This window comes from Acanthaster planci, linkage group LG17, assembly GCF_054643075.1.
Source record: "Acanthaster planci isolate LZ-2023a linkage group LG17, COTS_SCS, whole genome shotgun sequence".
Lineage (NCBI taxonomy): Eukaryota > Metazoa > Echinodermata > Asteroidea > Valvatida > Acanthasteridae > Acanthaster > Acanthaster planci.
In genome coordinates, this window is record NC_141793.1 from 2,225,579 (window position 1) to 2,247,548 (window position 21,970).

The 21,970-nt window shown below is 45.6% G+C and overlaps 1 protein-coding gene across 5 annotated transcripts in view; it reads left to right on the forward strand.

Moving 5' to 3' along the window:
• LOC110982598 (uncharacterized) overlaps nt 1-21,634 on the forward strand; it is a 36,818-nt gene extending 15,184 nt beyond the window's left edge. For all 5 annotated transcript variants that reach the window (XM_087148327.1, XM_087148331.1, XM_087148330.1 and 2 more), the window contains exons 3-17: nt 6,511-6,686; nt 7,645-8,448; nt 8,819-8,928; nt 9,053-9,853; nt 10,073-10,207; nt 11,478-11,739; nt 12,336-12,470; nt 12,795-12,916; nt 14,000-14,144; nt 14,710-14,959; nt 15,338-15,612; nt 16,084-16,172; nt 16,422-16,602; nt 17,692-17,816; nt 18,310-21,634. In XM_087148327.1, the coding sequence (XP_087004453.1) occupies nt 6,511-6,686; nt 7,645-8,448; nt 8,819-8,928; nt 9,053-9,853; nt 10,073-10,207; nt 11,478-11,739; nt 12,336-12,470; nt 12,795-12,916; nt 14,000-14,144; nt 14,710-14,959; nt 15,338-15,612; nt 16,084-16,172; nt 16,422-16,602; nt 17,692-17,816; nt 18,310-18,486 (3,787 nt within the window). In that variant the 3' untranslated portion in view covers nt 18,487-21,634. The remainder of the gene's footprint in view (nt 1-6,510; nt 6,687-7,644; nt 8,449-8,818; nt 8,929-9,052; nt 9,854-10,072; nt 10,208-11,477; nt 11,740-12,335; nt 12,471-12,794; nt 12,917-13,999; nt 14,145-14,709; nt 14,960-15,337; nt 15,613-16,083; nt 16,173-16,421; nt 16,603-17,691; nt 17,817-18,309) is intronic.
• Nucleotides 21,635-21,970: the final 336 nt, after the last annotated feature.

Sequence of the window (21,970 nt, forward strand, 5' to 3'; positions counted from 1 at the left end):
GAATTCTTTTGGTTAGATTTTCAAGTCTTTGGCTGAATTTTTAAATCTGATTTTCACACGGTCCTGGTCTTTTTTCTTGCTCTGAAGTTACTTTTTCTTTTGGGGGATTTTTTTTGAAGAAATAACAGATTTTGTTGTTGACACCAAGTTTCAGTTTCCGCATCGCTATTCTTTTAGCTTTCTTGCGATTCCTCCCTTTTTGATCCTTTTGAAAGTAATTTTTTTTAGGGAGTTCCCCAAGTGTTTTATTTTGTTCAAGTCTTTTCTTTATTTTTTATTCTTATTTGATGTGTGTTAGTTTTCCCCGTTACATGTAGGCCTACATGTACACCAATACATGTTCATGTGTATTGAACTCCAATGATACGTTACCCTTAGTATAATAATGTTTCTGTGCACGGGAAATGTTAGCTTGGTGGACACTGGTTGTCATGCAACATATAATTGCTTGCGGCCAGTTCTCAGTTGCATTTGAGACCTGCTCAGCACAAATGAGTATTTTCTTTTGAAGGAGTGATTAATTTCCATAAAATTGGGGCCCTGGCTTTATTTAAATGGGTCACATCTGAGGTTTAGCCACCAAAACCGAATGACCAAAAGTTGGTGGGGGGGGAGGGAAATCCCAATTGAAAGGGATGTCCTTGTGCTTGTGGTTTCACAGATGAACAGTGAGCTGTGTGTGGCTTACCAGGAGTTATCCCCTGTTATCCATGTCACAATGACCTGGGTAGTCCCAGATTTGAAGTGTATCAGTGCCGTGTATTGTCAGCCCTGGATCTAGGCCTTCATGTGCCGTCAATCTGATTGCTTACAATAAGCTTTCAGAAGCCCCTTCTGAATCGTTTTTGTGTTGAAACCGTGGCCCGTGCAGTTGCATCGTGCACGGCTGAACACCCATGATTTTATGCTAACCGAGTCTTGATCTCGGAGAGGTCATGTAGAGTGTTAAGTAGTAGTACAGTAAAACCTAGCTTAATCCCAGAGTAAAAAGGGGGCTTGAATCTCCAGAGTCAAATACAAATCTCCAGTTGTGCACATAATTATGTACATGTGCCTGTAATTTGCACATTTCTGTTGTGAAATTTCCGGTATGTAAGTAGTCTGCCGGTTGTGACCATTGAATACACTGGACATGCCTACCGGTATTCTTTATTTGGTTGCAGCGACTTGGATCGGTGCCATTGCCAGTTTTGAGGTACATGCCCCAAATATACGGACTCAACAGTGGCATATGTCCTAGTGGTTTGACCAATGTGAGTGAAAACAAGTCTCATGGGAAATTCCCCCTTGCCCCCAGTTATGTCGACAAAACATAAGCAAACAAACTAGGAAATTCTTATAAGACTTAAAGGTTTTCATGGTGAAAGAAACTAGATCTATAGTAAAGATTGCGGTAACACCAGGTATTTATCTCTTCTTTGAGTATGTGTGGTTCTGAGAAGAACCGGGGAATAACTCGACGTTTCGAACAGTGTACTCTGTCCGTCTTCAGGAGACTCCTGAAGACGGACAGAGTACACTGTTCGAAACGTCGAGTTTTTCCCCGGTTCTTCTAGGAAATTCTTATTAGAATTCTATTTAGTGTATAAATAATGAAAATGAGAAAAGGGATGCGACGGGCAGAAGAGTAAATCTTGAGAGAACTTCATACCTGAGTAAACAAAAATGTTAACACAGACATTGTTACATGGTAAAAACAGGACTTCCTGTTTGGTCTGCAGTTGCAAAACACAGTTTTCATAAACCCAGTACAGAAAACAGACAATACACTTGTACACAATATGAAAACAGTTTTTTCCCCTGCCACTGGTCCAGCCACTAGCAGCCAGGTTGGCACCTTGCCAGTTGGGAGTGATGGGATCCTTTGGGCCGGTGGAAGATGAGATATTTTAAAATCTGAGAATAAAGATTGTGTAATCGGGCAGAGGTTTTGCTGACCTCTCTGAGTTCAAGGCCTGGCCACTCAAAGTGTGTGTGTGGGGGGGGGTGAGTGCAGGTTTTTCTCCCATCTTTAAAAAAAGAACTGGTGGGCATCATGCCAATAAAACTGGTTGGCATCTTGCCAATAAAATTGGTTGGCATCTTGCCAATATCAAGGAATGCCACACTTGGGGCTGTCACAACATACTGTTATACCTTCTCAATCAAAATGCCCAGTGTAGTCGCGGTGATTAAGATTTACTTATGTCGTATCTGGCAGCGCTATGTGATTTAAAACATGTATTTTCTGATTGCAGATTTGTTTTATTTTGTTTCTTTTTATATTTATTAAATTGAAAACAGTATTTGTCACATCTCCAAGTCTAAGTGGTTGGCAAAAACGTTCCTCAAATTACAAAAATATCCCTCCTCCCCAAAAAAAGGTGTGGCTAAAAAAACATGGAGCAAAGTTTGAAATCCGTAAAGAGTTGGTTTACTGCATAATCAGTAATAATAATAATATATTGTAGGATGGAAAAAAAGGAATGAGAATATCAATTTTAAAAAATCATACAACTAATGTAAACAACAACACAGTGAATTTATCTAACAGGTTTTGCCCTTACCCAATGTATATATTAATAAACACTGTATACTCAGTGCTTGTCCGAGAGATTGCGAAGTGGTATTCTGTTTACGTTCCAGTGTAGGAAGGTACATATACAATACATGTGCAGTGAGCATAACTAGTACCAAATAGAACTATGGCGTTTTTGCACAATTGGAAGGAGGATGGGCATAATGGGGGGTATCTACCCTCGTAACGATTACTCATTCCGGACTGGGGGGGCGAAGAAGGCTGCTGGTGACCTCTTGACCTCTGGCTTGGCTGGTATCCAAACTTAAAAAAAGTGAAGAGGTTGTCACATGCAGAACCAGGAAATGGCAGTGTGTTGATCTTGAAATGGAGCTGCGTTTTCATGCAGCGTGTAGTTTGAATGCTGATGGAACAGTGTCAAATAACAAAACCTACATTTTGCCTTTACATTTTCATTTCGAATGGGGATAATGAGGGGCGCTTTTTTATGATATCCTCGGAAACATGTATAACCTTGGGTTTTTTTGTTTTTTGTTTTTTCTTGGAAGTGGCACCTACTCAATTTTGAGTGCTCGCCAGATGCAAATAAGATGAAATAAAAAACACCATTAACCGTAGCCCACCAGAGTTTTTTTGCTATGGCACATTCTCAATCCCCCAGTAGCCCTGGTCATAAAAACTGTGTTTATCTTCAGTCCTCTGAAATCGTGTAATCATTTCCACGTATGCTCAAATTGAGACACACCCAGCTCCTCAGTCCTTCAAATCCTCCAGCAATTCCTGCCAGTGTGTTGAGGCACGGCAAATGGCTTTCTTGAGCAGTGCGGTTGATTTCAAAGTAATGTTGGGCTGATGTTGCATGACTGAGCATAAACTATGCAAGGTCCAACCAACGACCTTCACATGTCATCGTTCACAATCAGCCATACATTTTTGCCATTCATCCTCAATCCTCCAAAATCCTCCAAATTCATCAAACGGATTTTGGAGGATTGAAGAGGGCAAGGGTTAAGCCAAGAGTGCCCTCTTAAAATCCCTGCACACGGGTAGGTTGTCTTATTGTTACATGTAAGTGGCATTTTAAATTTACAGTGTGAAATGGACAGTAGGCCTTACATGTAATTGCTTGCACAAACACACTACATACGGTACATGTGCGTGTACATGTAACCACAGCGCTGTGGTTGGTAGCCCCACGTACATGTACAGTACCAGAAGAGGGCTGGGAATTCCCAGTTTTTGTGGTTCCATTGACTGTGTCACTGTCATTTCCCCCTTGTTGCCTGTGTCATTTACACCTGGCAGTTTTAATTGTCTGAAGTCATGCACCACCATGCAGTCACTGTACACATTACAAATATTGTGAATCAGACATGGATTTTTCTCCTTGGATCGGCTCAACTTATCCTTTGAAAAACCACTGTACAAAAGCTTGTACGGTTTGAAATTTGCTCCTTTTTTATAGAAATATTTCAATGTTTGTGACCCGGTTTCTACAGTACCCCACTTGCTTCCCTGACTTGAAATCTAAGAGTAGTTGGACTTCTGTCTTCAGTAAGTCAAGTGAGGCAATTGGCATGAGTGTCGTGGTGGCATTTTCAGCAATGATCTGAAATTCCGTGGCACAAAAAATGGGCTTTCTCTAGATGTAGAATATGTGACATGTCACAAGTTGTGTGAATAGCAATGCCAACAACTGCACTTCAAGTAAACCAGATAGGTTTGGGGTAGCACCATGGATGTATCTCTTCTTTTGAGTATGTGGGATTCTGAAAAGAATCCGTGGTACTCAACGTTTCAGACAGCATGCTCTGTCCGTTGTCAGGAGACTGCACAGGGTCCAGTGGTGAGGCAGCTTATATGGTGTGTAGAGGGCAGTGAGGTGTGAAGAGGATGCTAACTCAGGACCAGCAGGAGGCTTGGGGGTGTTGAGGTGTGAAGAGAATGCTAACTCCAGATCCAACTCAAGTCACTGGGGTACTGGCAAACCAGTGAGGCATGTCAGTCTGAGGGAGGGGAGTGTGGGAGAAGGTAGCCAAAGGTGTAGGGGACCCATAGGCTGGAAATATTTTAGGGTACATGTATAGGGAACCCATAGGCTGGGAATGACCTAGGGTACATGTACAGGGGACTCATTGGACAGGGATGCGAGGATGGGACGCCAGATGTCACTGTTGTGGAAACCGATGTCTTGTGGTACCTGTACTGTGCTTTTCTTGATGATTTTGATGGCTTCTCTGATGCGGCGCGGGGGCCAGTGCTTGATGCTGGTGAGGACTTCGGCTTTGCTCCAGTTGATCTTACGGTCTTCGATTCGGGATTGCTTGATGATGGCAGGCTTGTCGTATTCCCGTTTGTGTTCATTGAGTCTGGTAGGGAGGTCCCTGCTGGTATCGCCGATGTACTCTTTACCACATTAGCAGGGGATTTTGTACACTCCTGGCTTGTGCATTGGGTTGTGCAAGTCCTTGTGGGACGTCAGCAGGTTCTACATTTTGAGGGGGGGTTGTATGGAACACTCAAATGCCATGCTTGTGGAGGATGTGATGAGAGGTACTGCCTAGGTAGGGGAGGGTAATGGAACTACAGGCCTTAACCAGTTGGCTTTGGGTATAGAAGACCCTGGGGGTGGATTTTGGGTCTGGGCTTGTCTGGGCTTGTATCCAGCAAAATAGTGGAATGGATACAAGCCCAGCCAAGTCAAGACCCAAGATCCACCCCCGAAGGGTCTCCTATACCCAAAGCCAACTGGTTAAGGCCTGTAGTTCCATTACCCTCCCCTACCTAGGCAGTACCTCTCATCACATCCTCCACAAGCATGGCATTTGAGTGTTCCATACAACCCCCCCTCAAAATGTAGAACCTGCTGACGTCCCACAAGGACTTGCACAACCCAATGCACAAGCCAGGAGTGTACAAAATCCCCTGCTAATGTGGTAAAGAGTACATCGGCGATACCAGCAGGGACCTCCCTACCAGACTCAATGAACACAAAGCCCATGGCAGGAAAGGGGAATACGACAAGCCTGCCATCATCAAGCACTCCCGAATCGAAGACCGTAAGATCAACTGGAGCAAAGCCAAAGTCCTCACCAGCATCAAGCACTGGCCCCCGCGCCCCATCAGAGAAGCCATCAAAATCATCGAGAAAAGCACAGTACAGGTACCACAAGACATCGGTTTCCACAACAGCGACATCTGGCGTCCCATCCTCGCATCCCAGTCCAATGAGTCCCCTATACCTGTACCCTAGGTCATTCCCAGCCTATGGGTCCCCTACACCTTTGGCTACCTTCTCCCACACTCGTCTCCCTCAGACTGACATGCCTCATTGGTTTGACAGTACCCCAGTGACTTCAGTTGGATCTGGAGTTAGCATTCTCTTCACACCTCAACACCCCCAAGCCTCCTGCTGGTCCTGAGTTAGCATCCTCTTCACACCTCACTGCCCTCTACACACCATATAAGCTGCCTCACCATTGGACCCTGTGCAGTCTCCTGACATCGGACAGAGCATGCTGTCTGAAACGTTGAGTACCACGGATTCTTTTCAGAATCCCACATACTCAAAAAAAAGAGATATATCCATGGTGTTACCGCAAACCTGTTTACTTGTTACCTCCACCTGAAAAGCTTCAAATCTCACCTCCACTTCAGTTTGGCTTGTCCAGTAAGTGTTATTCACAAAAGTGTGCCCCCACAAGTTTACAACGCGATGGCCAATCACAACATGCGAAATCTGTCAACCTTGTCCAAACGTGCATTGGGTCAACAGATTTCACATATTGTGATTTGAAAATGCTTTGCAAACTCTTGGAGGCGCCCTATTGTGAAACGTCGGTATTGTCGCGGGACAGTTTGATTCTGTATGGAAAGTGAATTGGCCTGTACTTGTCATCCTGATCGAGGGTTGATTCTCCATGCGCCGTGTAAGATTGGTTCGAATAGAGGTGATTCGTTTTTTTTGTTTTCCCTTCCTCCGTGATGCTCAGAGATGGGGGGACTGTTCCGTGTCAGGTGTCAGACATTGGCGGCGCAAGTCAGAAACTGGGTGGTCCACACGCTGAACACCACTCGCCCCTTTTCAAGGCCAAGACTCTGAAGGATTACGTCAATGCACTCCATCAGCAGTCCATCTGTGGGTGCAAGAAATGTGTGCACAAAATAGGTGAGTGCTTGTACAGTGTTCTAAAAAAAATAGGAATTGAAAAAAAAAAAGTGCTGAAAAAACAAACGAAAACCTGATGTAGGAAAACCAGCATCAGATACTGTCTTCCGTACGTGTGACTCACTCTGTGAAAATGAGTCTAAGTTGCCAGAGCCACTTTGGAGGCAAAAGGCCTTTAGAATAATTTTGCACGGTGTATATCAATGGGAACCCACAGCAATTTTCACCATGGAGTATCCACTTTTGTCAGGATGCCAAACTGAGCGATACATCCAAACGAAAAACTCAATTTGCTCTTTCCAATACAAATAAAAACTCAAAAAGTGGCTCTGGCGACTTAAGACTCATTTTCACTGAGTGGGTCACATACGTTGCCGCACAGCTTGGAATGTGGTTTCTTTGAAACTTTGACTGATTGTTGAATGAAATTCTGTTTCGGGTATGCAGACCCACTGGCGCTTCCAGGGTATCGGACCGGAAAGTGTAATACAAACGAATTGAGTATTTGCCTTGGGACTCTTATATGTCACACGACTTCCTGTTAACTCTGGGGTTAACCCTAACCCCCGAGGGTTGCTAGCCCTAACCTTCCCCATTTACACAAAGTTAAACACCCATATGGGACTTTGTGCTGCACAGAGGCTGTTGGACTTAGTTTTTCTGAGGTATGCCAAACCCAATGCAAAAGCCAGCTGTTATGGGCCTACCAGGCACATCCCCACAGAATTAAACACTTTACTGCTGTTTAATTCTGTGTGGTTGGGGAAGGTTAGGGTTAACATGTAAGTTATAAATATAATTTCCCTTGAAGCAATTTGTAATTGGTATCAACTTAAAAAACCTGCAAACAGCAAACTGGGGAAACAGTTTAAAAAGCTTTGGAAAAGTGTGAACTGTAACATGCAACCCCCACACCCAAAGAGACAACTTTTTGTTTTTTTTCTCTTCCTTATTGTAGTGTTTTGGCCCAGCGGGGATTGCATTTGGGATCACCATATCTCAAAAAGGGAAAGGAAGACATTCCTAGACACTGTCTACAGAGGCCTGAACAACCAAAATTGTACACGTGTTGAGGAGGCCGACACATGCAAAAGGGAAGATGAGATCCGTATGCAGAATCCGCCAAAATGTGGAGACGATCGCAGAGGTGCTTCAGAGAGGGCAGCAGGCGCGGACCAAGTGGAAGAAGAGAAGTTGAAGCTGGCACGTGGAGAAAATGGGGACGCCACCCAAGAGACTAGGCAAGAGAAGGGGCCAAACGACTCGGAGGTGGTAAAGTTGAACAATGCTGATCTCGAAGAAAACAAGATAGCTGATGCTGCCGAGGACGGGGAGCGTTCAGTTGAGGACGAAGATGCCGTCAGGTGGAAAGAAGATCCCAAAGAGAAGGGCATGAAGGACCTGAGGCCAGAGAAAACTGTGAAGGAGTCCGGTGATGCGGAGTTTCACACGGGAATGCAGGAATCAGCTGACAAGGAGGGGGAAAATGAGGCAGAGGAAGCAGGAGACGGCGTGCCAGATGAGAACGACGTTGGGCAGAGGGAGGCTAGTTTGAAGGCACGAGCTCCGGGAAGTGGCAAGGCTGGCCATCTGGACTTTGAGAGCGTAGGGGCAGAGCCAGAAGATTATAACAGAGTGATTGAAGAGGAGCCAGAAACTGATGCTGCAGATGGAGAGGTCTCACAATTGGACAGTAACCCCGCGGCTGGCAGACAAGGAGGCGAAAATGAGGCAGCAGACTTAAACGAGTCATCTCTGAGAGGTAAGTGAAGTCAGAGATAGCCTGTGACTTTTCGTTGTAGTTTTTGGGCTTTCTGTAGGGCTTATTTACATCATATGTAAATCATATTTGAAAACATAAAAAAAGATGAGTATTTATTTTTCATGGCACAGCACAACGGAAGATTTGGTGATTGACAGTAATGACTGACTACCAATCTTCACTGTAAAAAAAAAATCAATTGAACAAAGTTTACATAGAAAGTTTCGTTCAGCTGGTCTCTTCTGGTTTTTCTGCAGATAGTTCTCTGCTGCGAGTTTTCAAAAAAAGCAAATTTGTCTATGAGGAGAAGCCCTGTCTTTTCACGAACAGTCATACTTAATATTCATATATTCATATATTCATTGCTCAGAGGCTTGTGATGTTCAGAGCCAGTCGTTCAAGCCAAGGAGAGTCACTGGTGAAAAGGGTGAAGTTGAGACCAGTGCACCGCCAAACCAAAACATCGGCGGACAAGGAAAAGTAGGGAATGATCTCCTTTTTAAATAATGAATTTTTTTGAATGAAGAAAATCTTTGGATGTTGCAATAGTAGTTTTGCGCTTTGAGTAAAGTAATGGATCTTTCTTCTTCTCCGGGTGTGTTAGGCTGCAGAGACGGGACAGGTTGTCAACTACACTGGTTGTGCTTTGAGGATGACCGGGGGAAATGGTGATAAGGACGATGATGACGATAAGAAAAAGCCCCGCCCATCTGACCCGCTTAAGACCAGACTGGATTGCGACCGCCCGGCACGAAAAAAAGGACAGAAGGGAAAGAAGGAATCTCGGTCCCCATCAGCAGAGGAAGTCAAGTGGGAGGCAACTGGAGCAAAGCCCAAGAAGGTGCCACGAGGGCCAAAGATTGTTTCTGGTCCGGAGTTGCTACGCCAGCAGGAGCTGGAAAAGAAGATGCGAGGCCTGGACCTTTGCAGCAGAAGGGACGAGCACAAAGAGGGACCAGCGGGAGATGCTGGGCGTGCGAGGCACCAGGCTCTCACGGCCCACCTGTCCCTCACCTCGTCTCCAGGCAGGTCGGCTCTGCCCCATAATTCGCACAACCAGCAGGCCGTCAGGAGATTGTACTTGGACAACGGGGCCCAGGCAAAGCACGGGGTGGTCCTCAAGGGCATCCTGTGTGGGCCACCCCGGGCAGCACGCCCGGCCTCCCGAATGGAGGTCGGCCAAGGAGCTGAGGCTTCTCCCTTGGCTGAGGCTCCAGTACCCCGGGGGACAGCAGCAGGGGATGGTCCACCACCCGCCGGTGTCCCTCCAGAAGTGGAAATTCCACCAGGGGTCAGTCACGGAGAGCCACGGAGCTTGATTGTCTTGGCCGAACGATTTGGACAGCTGAAGCTCACAGATGCAGCCGAGTTGCAAGGACAACATGAAGGCGTACTTCTTGACCGGGTAACTTAACATTTCTAGTCGGTTTCTGATGCTTATCGCTTGTGACTGGCTCTCTCCGATTTTTGCTCAGCAAGATCGGAATCCTGACTCCTGAGTTTTATTTTTATTAAGCGAAGAATTGAAGATGTTTGATCCAGTGTTTATACTTATTCTTGATTTTATCGGAGCGGTACACAATTTCCGAGTTGTCTTTTCAATTTTTTTTCTCGCCTTTGGCAGGAGTTGAAGCCAATGAATCATCAGTACCTGGAGGGAGACCAGTACATCAAGCTCCTCTTCCTGGGGCGCGGATCTTTTGGGGACGTGTACCTGGTACAGGATACAGCCTCCGACAAGAAGGTGGTCGTCAAACGAGTGAGTCAAGCCTGTGCCTATCTGTATCTACACGTATCTGTGACATTAAATCTGTCTGTACAAGCTGTGAGCATCTCATAATGGGGGTTTTACATCCGAGGAGGGACCACAGAGTCTCCAGGGGGGAGTTTCCTGTGTACCTTGTTTTAGTGGAAGTATTGAAGACGGCCACCTCTCTGACCCTTCACCTCCCCCCCAGAAAAAATTTTTTCCTCCCTTTACCGTCCTTTGGTTTTACAGCACAAATATGCACAAGTTCCAACAGTCACTCTCTTGCATGTGTTTTCTATATGGAACACAAACATGCACAGGTTCAGTGTGGACACAGTTGGTTGCCAGCACAAAATGACCCAGGATCTTTTGTGCAGTCCTCTTCACTGCATTTGGTTTACTGCACAATGATGCACATGAAACAGTGAGGCACAGTTGTTGGGCAGCACAAAAGTGCAATCCGATATTCCTGTGAGGGACTGTTGGTGTAGTGCACAACACAACACAGCTGTGCTTCTTTGAGGTGTTTACCAAGTGACCCAAAGAGTGACTTCAGCATAGGAGGGTTAAAAAAAGAAAAAAGAGATGCACTGTCCCCGCTTAGAGAGAGAAGAGTTTTATTCAAGATCATGATAATTACATGCCCTTATTGCATTTGCAGTTGGAAGTAGTAATGTTAACCCTAACTCCCCCAACCTGCCATACTCCAACAGCAGGTTTTGTGAGGTTTTGGCAGGTTTGGTACCGTACCTGAGGAACTTCTTAGTTGAATTTTGTGAGACTTGGGATGAAAGGCCCAGGGAGATGGTGTTGGATTCTGTGTGAGTTGGGACACACACTGGTCACTGTGTGCAGTGTCTGGCTTGCTGTACCAATTGTTGGACTATGCTTGATTTTATCAGGTTTGGTACTGTTCAGTGCAAGTCATCCTATACTGCATGGACCCATCCATACCATATCACTCAAACTTCAACGGGCTCATTCTGTTGGAGTTTATCAGGTTTGGTACAGTAACCTGCATGTACAAGTACATAGACAAGTACATGAACCTGTTGGATTTTGTGAGGTTCAGTATGCTTTCTAGTGCAGGAGCCTAGGGGGTTGGGGTTAACGCTTGAATTTCAAGCAGATAAACAATGATAGTCGTGTCGCTGTGTCGCGCATGCTAGCCTAAAATGTGCGTCTGGTCTGCAGACGGTACTGACAAATGCTACAGCTGACAAGTGGATCAGTATTGTGCTGTCGGTGATCAGCCATGTTTGCATTCCCCTCTCTTTAGGTCCCTGTGAGGTCTTTTGCAATCACCGAGGCCACCCTCTGGTGTGGGCTGGATCACCCGGGCATCGTCCCCCTGCTTGGCCTGCTACGCACCGACGACATGGTGCTGTTCATCTCGGCATACTACCCCGAGAGCAGCACACTGCAACAGCTGATCAACCAGTCCGTCCTTGGGCAAGGGCGGTCGTTGCTGATCACCCAGCAAGTGCTGTGGGCCGTGTTGTACCTCCACAGCCAGGGGATCATCCACAAGGACATCAAACGTAACCATTGTTTGCTTTGCTTCGCTTGTTACCTTTCTCTCGAGAAGATTTGGAGACCTTTTAGGCATGACTAAAGTAGAAAGCGCATCAGATGAGCAGAACCTGAAACTAATTAGACAGACTCCCTTTTTGGAATGAGGGAAGTAGCTACTCGACCTACCGCCATGTGCGAGTTAGCCATGCCCCTTAGACAACCCTGTGGGACTTTATATGTCGATGAGTTTTATAGTTTCTGAGATTTTGCTCGCCCCACATCCATTTTGTTTTTCATGCAATAGAACAATACTTTGTAAGCTACCTCGACGAGATTCTATGGCAGTAGGTCAGTTGACGGGAGGATGTGTGATAAATGTCATGTCAAGACAATGGGGCAGTTTACAGCACCATCTCGACAAGATAGGACACCGCTTAGCATGGTTTTGACTGTTAAATAAGTATTTGTTGGTGCCCCAAAACATGGGCCATCTTTAGGTCTGAAGTAAACAAACAAGCTCTGTGGCTCAAGTCGCATAGCAGCAATGCAGCGCCCTCGATGCGGGGTGCGCTCTGAGTGGTACAGCTGGTTCACTTCCTTTGGCATGTCTCCATTCCTGCAGCCGACAACATCTTGATGCTCCCCGGAGACCGGGCGCTTCTGATCGACTTTGGCCTGGCCACGCAGCAGACCGAGACCTTTCAGGCCGACGAGGCGCTCAAGGGCACCGAGTGCTACATGGCTCCGGAAATTGCCGGTAAGAGGTCCTGAGCAGTCCACACCGTTGTTTTCTTGGGGCCAACGCCTTGGAGATGCCGAGCTCAGAATTTTCAGTGCAGTAAATATTTGCAGGGTACCAGTGAATACTTCATTTTGTATCACCGTGACAGATTTTCTGCCAAGTTAAACCTTACGCATAGGCTTGCTAATACGCTAATAAGATTGGGTCCAGCTTACCTATATTGTATGTTTTTGTAGCGTTGCATGAAAAAATTCGTATGGCCTAGGTAGGTAGTTGAAGCGTAGGGGAAAAGATCTGGAAAAGACCTGATGGTTTTCTGGTTTGGATCTTGCTTGATAGGAGGACAGAAGCACGACGGTCGGGTGGATGTGTGGAGTGCTATCTGCACCCTGCTGTGCATGATCAGCGGTCACCCTCCCTGGTCCCAGAGGTTCAAAGGGGTGCGGCTCAAGATTTACATCGTAAGTCCCAGGAGGTCTCCTGTGGGCGAGCTTGCTGAGACCAAACATGTGGCCAGCCAAAACAAAATTGGCGATACTTCTGTTTTCCGATTCATCTGCCTTGGCCGCGGGAAAAGACACCACAAAGACCAGCGTTAACCACTTCGGACCGGGGCATTTTTCAATGTTGAGGATGCTGGGCCGGCATGACTATCATTTTTTCCGTTTTCAAAATCCTTCAACAATTCATCATTCCATTTAACAGTCGTTTATAGCCGCACGGAGTAATCTTCAGGCACTACTCTAAGTTGACAGGTGACCTTCATTGACACCCGAATATTTCAGCCAGGCCTGCAGCCTTGTAAACAGAGCCCAGATTGTGCGGTGTTATACAGCTGTCTTTTGTTCATGAACCTGGCTCAGTGCACTGCTGACCTCTTTTCAATAGGGGCCAGATTAGCATGCAGCGGTGCTGTGTGGCTCATCGCTGCGGTGGTGGAGAGCTTTTGTCCCCGGTGGTAATCCGCTTGCTCTAAATACCCCAAACCCTGGTATACGGTTTCAAAATAACGCTGGATTATCACCACTTTTGAGAGTGAAAAATGCCGGTCATGCCCAGCAGCCTGGTCTTTTGTTCGGAGTACGGTCTTTTGTTACAGGGCCTTGTTTCCTTTGTCCGAGTTCGGAGACCCCGGCCACACATATAAACCATACGGCTCCGATATCGGAGTCCCCGGCTGGTAGTGGTTAACTGTACCTCCGTGAATACAGTCACAAATTAGCATGAGTTCGTTCTGCGCCCTTGCTGTACTAAACTTTCCAGAAAATACTTCAGTGTTTTCCTGTGTGGTTTCTGAGTGGGTTACAAGTTCCAAATCCACTGGCAAATGAAACCTGAAGCTCTTCAAACTGTGACCTGTGGGCAAAAGCATTCATTTGTTGTCGTTCACGGATGTTTGTGACTGGTCTTGTGAAAGGACTTGTCATGGATCAAAGTCAGTAGTCCATTAGAGATCGAGTGGAGTTACATTGCATTCTTGCAGATTTATTCCCGAAACTGTTTAAGTATTAACTTTATGAACCCCCCCGCTTTATCTTTTTTAGATTGCCACGAGCCAGGCTCCTTTGGAGGACATCCCTCCAAACGCACACCCCAGGATGCGTCGTTTCCTGCAGCAGACTCTCGTGAAGGACTTCCTGGAGCGGCCCACAGCCGCCCAAGCTCTGGAACTTCTACCCCTTGACATCGGTGAGTGTCTGTCCCGCTTTTCTTCGTACATACGGGTGCGATGGGGCCCAAAGGGTACAAAGGAGATCTGCTAAGGGTAGCCGAAGTTGTGTTTGAACGTGGCGTCTGTGGCAGGGAATAATTCATGCCCTTATGGAAGCCCTCCGGTTGCGGCTGCATCCTTTTTTCCATAGACGAGTGTGTGACACCTAGCCAGAGCTTGTCAAACTGGCCATGGACAAGATTCTCTGTTGTGGCCAGTGCCATTTTCAGTACGTTGACATCATCATCTCTGACCGTGGCATCTGGATCCAGCTGGGTCTCGAGACCTTCACATGGTTCAGAGCCCAAGCTCAGAATAATCTAAGCTTTGAAATACACCTGTGATATTTCATTCAAGGTTTTTTTTTTTGGGAGGGGGCAAAACCTCAGTCCGATGAATTTTGCAGAAACGCTCTGCTTGAGAGAATACTTAGGCAAAATGCATGAGCCATGCAAACTCCCAAATCAATGATTTCAGCCTGCACTCGAAGGGGATAGCAAATGGAGTTTGTTTGAGGACAAAGATTTTTTTGTTTCTCTACAGTGGAAGAGACGTTCAATTGCCTCGCAGTTGCAGTAGAGACAGAAGCGGAGTCGGAGCCCATGGAGGTGTCTGCGGCCATACCGGACGATGTCTTGGCCGGTCCTCTCACACCCTGGACCCCTCGTGGTCCCGAGGACGGCCTCCCTCGGTTCCCTCCCAGTCCGGCCGCTCGCCCCGACAGCAGACTCGTTGAGAACGAGATGTCTCTGTCCCATCTCTTCATCAGCCCCGAAGACAGAGAGGAACAGAGGTGAGGTGGCATTGTTGAATAGACTGTTGAAATCAACAAGCCCAAGTTGGCAAGCCTTAGTTAAAGCCACTGATGAAGTGGCTTCTGTTGTTGGTTTGTGGTCAAATTCACTGGCTATGACTTAATGGAACACAAGCTTCTATGGGAGGTGGCTTAAGCGATTACCATAGGTACATGTAGTATGTCTAGCCACAGCCACAACTTAAGCACACATTTTCTCAGCCATGGACACAACGTAAAACAATACAATATAATGGCAACATTCAGCTGTAACAAACTTATCCTTTGTAACTTGTTGCCGACATTGCTTACACTTAAATGCAATGCCAAACAGTGTGTGCTTGTCATTGCTGTGTGATTTATTTGTTTCGTTTATAGGGGCGTGGATGCCTCTGGAGCAGACGAGGACATGTATGGACCCCCGTCTGATGTGGACGGCCCAGAAATATTCAATGACGGCGCGATTCAAGACCGATCACTTGGGTCGCGCAGTGGCACCTCGTCAGTTGGTGGTCGCAAGCTGCCTCGACAGCCAAGTTGCAATGCCGCCAATTTTGATTTGCCCTGGCCTATTAGAGGCGACTTCGGTGGGGCAAGTCAGGCGGCGGCGAGCTTCATGCAAGATGAGCCCGCCAACCCTTCTGGCACAAGTGGTAGGTTCCAACTGTCACGAAGAGCTGATTTCGTCGGTTTTTCCAGTTCACACTCGCACCGTTAAAAATTGGAAAATACTGTACAGAGTCTTGGAAAGAGTGGAATTGCCTTGTTTTTGTCGAAGTCCAAGTAACATGAATGTCGTGATTTGATGAGTTGTCATCCACTGAATTGTCATGAATTTGTGATTTGCTGTGACTTGCTCATCTTGGCGTCGTTAAACAAACTGGATCCCACAGAATGAGCCGTAAGGCCAGCTATTCTTCGTCGTTATTTTTAATAACTATCTACGAGCTGAAATGGAGTAAAATGGACTTCACGTGGATGGTAAATGTTGCATTTATCTATTGATTTAGGCGTTATGCAGTTCTCTTGAAAGCCCTCCAACTTCAAAAAGTGGCGCTATTCGCTTGTAACTCATTTGGGAGATTTGGTGTCATGTATCGTTGTTTTTCCTCTTCACTGCCCAGCTGCATCAGCATCTTTTGAACTGCAGCCGATGTCACTTAGCGGGTCCAGCAGAGACTTTCACTCCATCAGTACCGCCCACGCACGCATTGTAAGTAGTTTACAGGTAGATGTAAGTTTTCTCCAGAGTTAATCGACAGCAGCAAACAATTTTAAGTCTGTATATTTCCCATGTAACCATTCCACATGTGCAAAATGAAACTCAGTGCACAGTGTGCGTGGCTCTCCACCGGACAGAATTGCTGGCCGATGTTCACACGTAAGAGCCCCCCCTCCCCACTTTTTTTTTCATGCAGCACTTGAAAAGTCGCTCACAGGGTGTGTTTTGGATGTCTTTCAGGCGGAGGCTGGATGGTTGCCATCTCTGGAGGGCATTCCGCGAGATGAGCCAGACATCGGAGGCGCTGGTGCCGCCGCAGCCATAGACACGTCGGGCGTGGACACCAACTCCCCCAGGCACTCTGCCGAGGATATGGCCTCCGTGACAGACACTGCCGAGAGTGTCAGCTCTGCTATCTCCTGTAGGTCTCTATTTCCAGCCATTGAAATCTTCCCCCCCCCCCCTTCACTTTGTATTTGCCCTTGTGCCCTCCCCACCAGTCCCCGTCTCTCCTGGTTCCCACCCCCTCCCTGTTTGAATTTTGAAATGTTCATAACCTATCTACGAGCTGAAGTATTTGCTTTCCGTGCACTCTTGGGAAAATGGTGCACCTATCTCTCCCCTTTGCCCCTCTAAGAAATTTCACCCAGGTGTTATTTTTAAAAATGAAATACTCCTGACAGGAAACAAATGAGAAATGAAACAAGGCTGTTGTGATTAGGACAGAAAAAGGAGATAATTCACAGCAAAAATGGATATATATCTGTGTGCATTTTTGTATATGTATGTTTTTTAAAAGGACCCTTGGAACGGCCAAGCCTAAAAAAAATCCATACTCGTCTCGTTTGTAGGACACAGTGCCAGTCTAGTAGCTTGAAAAGGTCAAATAGAGGCCTGTCCACTGGGCACACAGGACAAACTGAAGCACTTTGTTCATTTACATGTTGATTCACCAGAGGTACCTTGACAGCCGCTGGCAAATCAGCTTTTGCCCTAGCCTTCCCACAATCCCTGCTCCTCACCCACCCCCCTCCACCACTGAACACTGCCAGTCAGCCCGCAACTCCTGAGATTATTCTGGGGCCCGGGACTAGTGAAAACGGTAGCTGTTGTTTGCCTGACAAAGCAACTGGGATTGCTTCCCAGCCCAACAGAAAGGGGGTCGAGACTGTTCACACTTGACTTGGGGGTTCCTAGGGATGTCAGTTTTAGAGTGACTGTACACAAGGGGGTCGAGATTGTTCACACTTGACTTGGGGGTTCCTAGGGATGTCAGTTTTCTCGATTTGGGTATGGGCTGGGTAAACCCCAGATGAGAGGTGACTACACAGGCTCAAAACTGGTGGGTTGAACAAGGATTCCACATAGTCTTAGCCGTATTGGCTGTAGAACTTTTTTTCTGAAGAAAAACAAAACATTGTAGATCCAAAACAGTACGTTGGCACTTGGGAAAAGAGCCTGTGGTTTTAATTGGGCACTATTGCATTCTGTGTTGGCATCTTCTTTACAGTTGGTTCGGTGATCAACATCTACGCAGAGGGTGCCAGGCTAATGCGGATGAAGGTGGATCTGGACTTCACCGCCCGTCAGTTGGTCAAGGAGATCGTACGCCAGCCCGACTACTTGCAGTCCAAGGTGGGAGCGTCAATGTTGTCGGCAATAGACCCAGATTCCTAACTTCATTTGTTTTTTGTTTTTTTGTTTGCTAAATCTGAGTATCATCCGCGAACCCTGTGAATTTGGACAGTTCAAGATGCTGGGCTCCATTTCTCCTTTGCAAATAAAAAAAGCGTAACTTTTTGGGACCCCTGAGTGAGAATCCTTTACAGATTTGAACACCCTTTGCTTTATTCTAGGAGAAAAAAAGCCCCCAGACCCCCCTGAAATATACCTCAGTGGCATTGACCTCTTCACTCCCCAATCAACAGCTACCCTTGAAATGAAAATAACCAATTGAAGGATACTGTCCCGCTCATGGACAGAGAGATGTCCTTTCTGTGGTTTGCGCTGGTGTGGTCTTGTGTGGAAGAGTTTGCCGTCCTCCTTGATCTATGCTACCCCAAACTTTGTAGATTTTAAAATTTTGTCCCAATTTCATTTTGTCTCCTTTTTTCAAATCTCCGTCCAGCTCAAAGAGAAGGAGTTTACCCTTTGTTGGCAGGCGTCGCAAGGAGCCATCGACCTGCATCACACCTTCGGCCGCGGCGAGCACCACGTCATCGCCGTAGCCACGTCAGCAGTCGGCGTGTGGCTGTGGCGCAGCAACTGCAACGGCCAGATCACCCTGGCCACTCAAGCAGAGTAAATTGGGGGGGGGCATGTTGCACAATAAGTGATTGATCCTTCCTTCCGTCAAAGTATTTTCTGTAACAGTTCCCAAACTATGTGAATGTAATTCTTCCTTCAACCAAGTTAAAAAGGGACTTTTCCTTGGGGGGGGAAGGGAAAAAACTTGAGTACTCTGCTTCGATGGATGCGCACTCAGATCTTCCGAAGACTTCTTCCATTCAGAACCTCCACCGTGCATCATTGCTTACGGGAAACCATCTGTCATCCAAATCTCTCCATCTTTTTTATCACACGTGGGGCCTTACCTATGAAAAATACACTTTGTTAAGAGAGTATATCAGTAACTATATCATTAGATGTGTTGATGCAGTGCCCAAGTTGATGCCTGTCATCTGATGGGGGGATTTTTAATGGTTATTGTTCACGCCTGTGCACTGTGCAGCCGCGCCACAAGAATGGAATGTTCCGTCCAGCCCCGTGTATGGTCGTACTATTTGTGACGCTGTAATAAAGCTCATCGCCCACAAGAGGCGATGGAGAGAGATTTGCTGGATTTATTCGGGACTCGCCGGGGTCATATTTCTTTCAAAATTTGTTTTAGCCGTTGCGTTAATCAAATACTGATAGCGAATGTTTCACATTTGCGCAGTGAAAAGAATGGTTTCCGGGACAGATGGCCTGTTCCGTTCCACTTGGATTTGCCTCATGAAATGGAACGTTCCATCCCTTTTGAAATTGTTACCATTGCATTTTTATCAATTGCATAACTTCCTACATCTGTACACTTGGTATCCGCACATTTTGTGGCTCCATTGGTACGTTTTATGTTATCCGTAATGTACCTTGAATTAGCAGTTTTCAGCATTTGTTATTTACATGTAAATAATGCTGTAACTTTGGTCAGTAGACTTTTTTAGAGTAATTTTTAGTGAACCTGACGTTACACGCATTGCGGAAACAACTAGCTCTTGGAGGTCATCCAAGTAAGAGTAGTGTTACAGTGTTTAGAATGGACAACCAGCATTCCGTATGGAAAGTTCCAGTCATTCTGGTTTGCAAGAGGCTTTCGGGATAAACGAGAAGCAAGAACATCTTCTCAGCAGTTTGGATGGACCTGTTCCAAGTCAATCCCAAACTGTGGTGAGAAGAGTTTTGATGTTCATCCAGCTACCTGATACTGAATTAAAAATGGTGGATAACCAGATTCTCGGGGAGGGGGGGGGATATTACCCAGGATCTCTGTAGACCAGTCATGGCCAAAATACATTGTATTGTACAAATTGTTGGCTTTGACTTGATATCATTTGCTGACGTCAGCCCATGATTAGATACTGGTTGATAGTATGTTCATGGAGTGGCGCAGCTAATTGTAGGCTTTTGAGCTTGCAAAGAGCGATCACAGCTGCCTGGGTGCAGAGGTCCTACCAATGTGGGCACCCATTTCCCCGTGGAAACTGCTGAAAATTCACCGCCTTACGAAAAGGAATGCCTTTGTCACAGTTGAGAAAATGAGTTATGATGGATGAACTCAACTGCAACTCTACAAGCATGATATGTCTCTCGCACCAAATTGGTTGGAAAAAGTGCTGAATGAGTTTTGCTCCATACTTTCTGCGCAAAGGAAACCCTGTATTATGTTTTGTACAACACCTGCACAAATCCTCATCATCTGATTGGTAGATCGCTGATCATGTGTCATTAAAATTATTCGTTCTATTCAACAGAATCCGTCGAATAGAACTTCATTTCACTTGACTGGTTCCAGCCCCCATTTCGTCTATTTCAGTCCTAGCAAGGAAGAGGAAAATAATGTCAAATGTTGGGACGGGAACCAGTCTGCCAGTGCAAGCCAGTGAGTGGCTCTTTGGACACAAATCTGTTTCCCAAAATGTGGAATTTATCACGAAAGGACCATTTGTTCTGAGGATTTATGCAGTATTGTCTAAAACAAATAATGGAACGTTTTACATTCGTGCAAATGTTGACAATAATAATTTCATTCAGTAACACATCAAACTGTTCCATTCCACTCGGCTTCGCCTCATGGAATGGAACATTTCATCTGTCACCTCATGAAATTATTTTTACCATTGCACTCAGAATCATTCACTCTTTGTATAATATGGTGTGTGTTTCCCCAAAATGGTGCAAGCGACGACCATTTCCAACGTTACACGTCAGTTGTACTTTCATAACTTTAATGGTTTTTAAAGAGGACAATCTCAGTTTGATGCGTTCTTTTTGTTTCATCTTATTTGCTTCTGGCAATCCAGAAATGTGTCCCAGTAAACACAAGATTCCCCAGCTTTCGTAAAACTGTGTTTGTGCCACATTTTAGGGAAAAATGTTACTCGTAATATGTCTGTTCATAGTGTCGTCAGCATCGCCTTTGAAATCAAATTGTCAAGGTGAAAAAGTGCTTTTTGTTTACTTCTTCAGTTTGGTCCAGTGATCACAGTTAATCCAAACAGTGCAGCTCGCTCTGGAGTGCCTGTGTTCACAGGGGCACACCTCTTGATCACGAAAAGCATATATGACGATGGTACAAAAAATCAAGCCGAGAGTGTCCGCTTTAAAAGCAAGTTACCAATGCTGCCAGTTTACGCTTTGTACTTAAAATGAACAGTAAGCGCATGCACCTTTTGCGGGGGACACACTTGTATCTTTCCAACTGTAAATGGTGTCATGGAACAACGGCTTTTCGTCCCACCTCAGTAAGAGCACTTTTCCAGTCTGGGGACAAATCTTTCACTTCTTACAGATCTTATAAGAATGTACTTTCAATACTGTATGAGACTACTCCAGACTGGGAAGGCTCTGATGTGATTTGTTATCGGTTTTACGTATTTTCATTTTTTTCCCCCGACTTCACAGGGAGAAAATTGTTACAAAATACTGAATGAAGTTTGGGTCAGCAGACAACAAGGACGCTGACGTCCATGAAATATGATGACATTTTTCAGAAAACGATTATATTCTGTGCACAAACTTAGTTGAAGATACATGGATTCAAATTTTGTCAAGTTCTGTATTATAAATGTAGAACCTTATTACAGCACACAGGAGCTGATCTTTGTAACACTAATTCCCAGTCATATGTGCCTGAACTCAAACTGTTCTTTGGAATGTACTAGCTGAAAAATCATTAAAATTCACAATAGCAACATTTTTGGTTTGTCGATCCTTTAATTTGGTGACTCTTGTTTAGAAAATTGTATTAAAATAGTAGATAAATCCCCTTGCAATAATTGCTTTGGCCAAAGTTTATTAAAAATCCCAGGTTAATTTTTGACAATTCCTTTGTAAAATGTCATGAAAATCTTGAGATTTTTGAAAATGATTGTCCCCAAGGCAAGTTTTGAGTGAAGTTAGGTCAGCCCTTTGGAATGTTTCCGAGCAAAATATTCAGAATCTGTCGTTTAACCGTTCATGGTTTTGACCTGGTGACATTGTCCTCTGAATTTCTTCCACACTAAACCTCTTACAATTCATCAAATTCA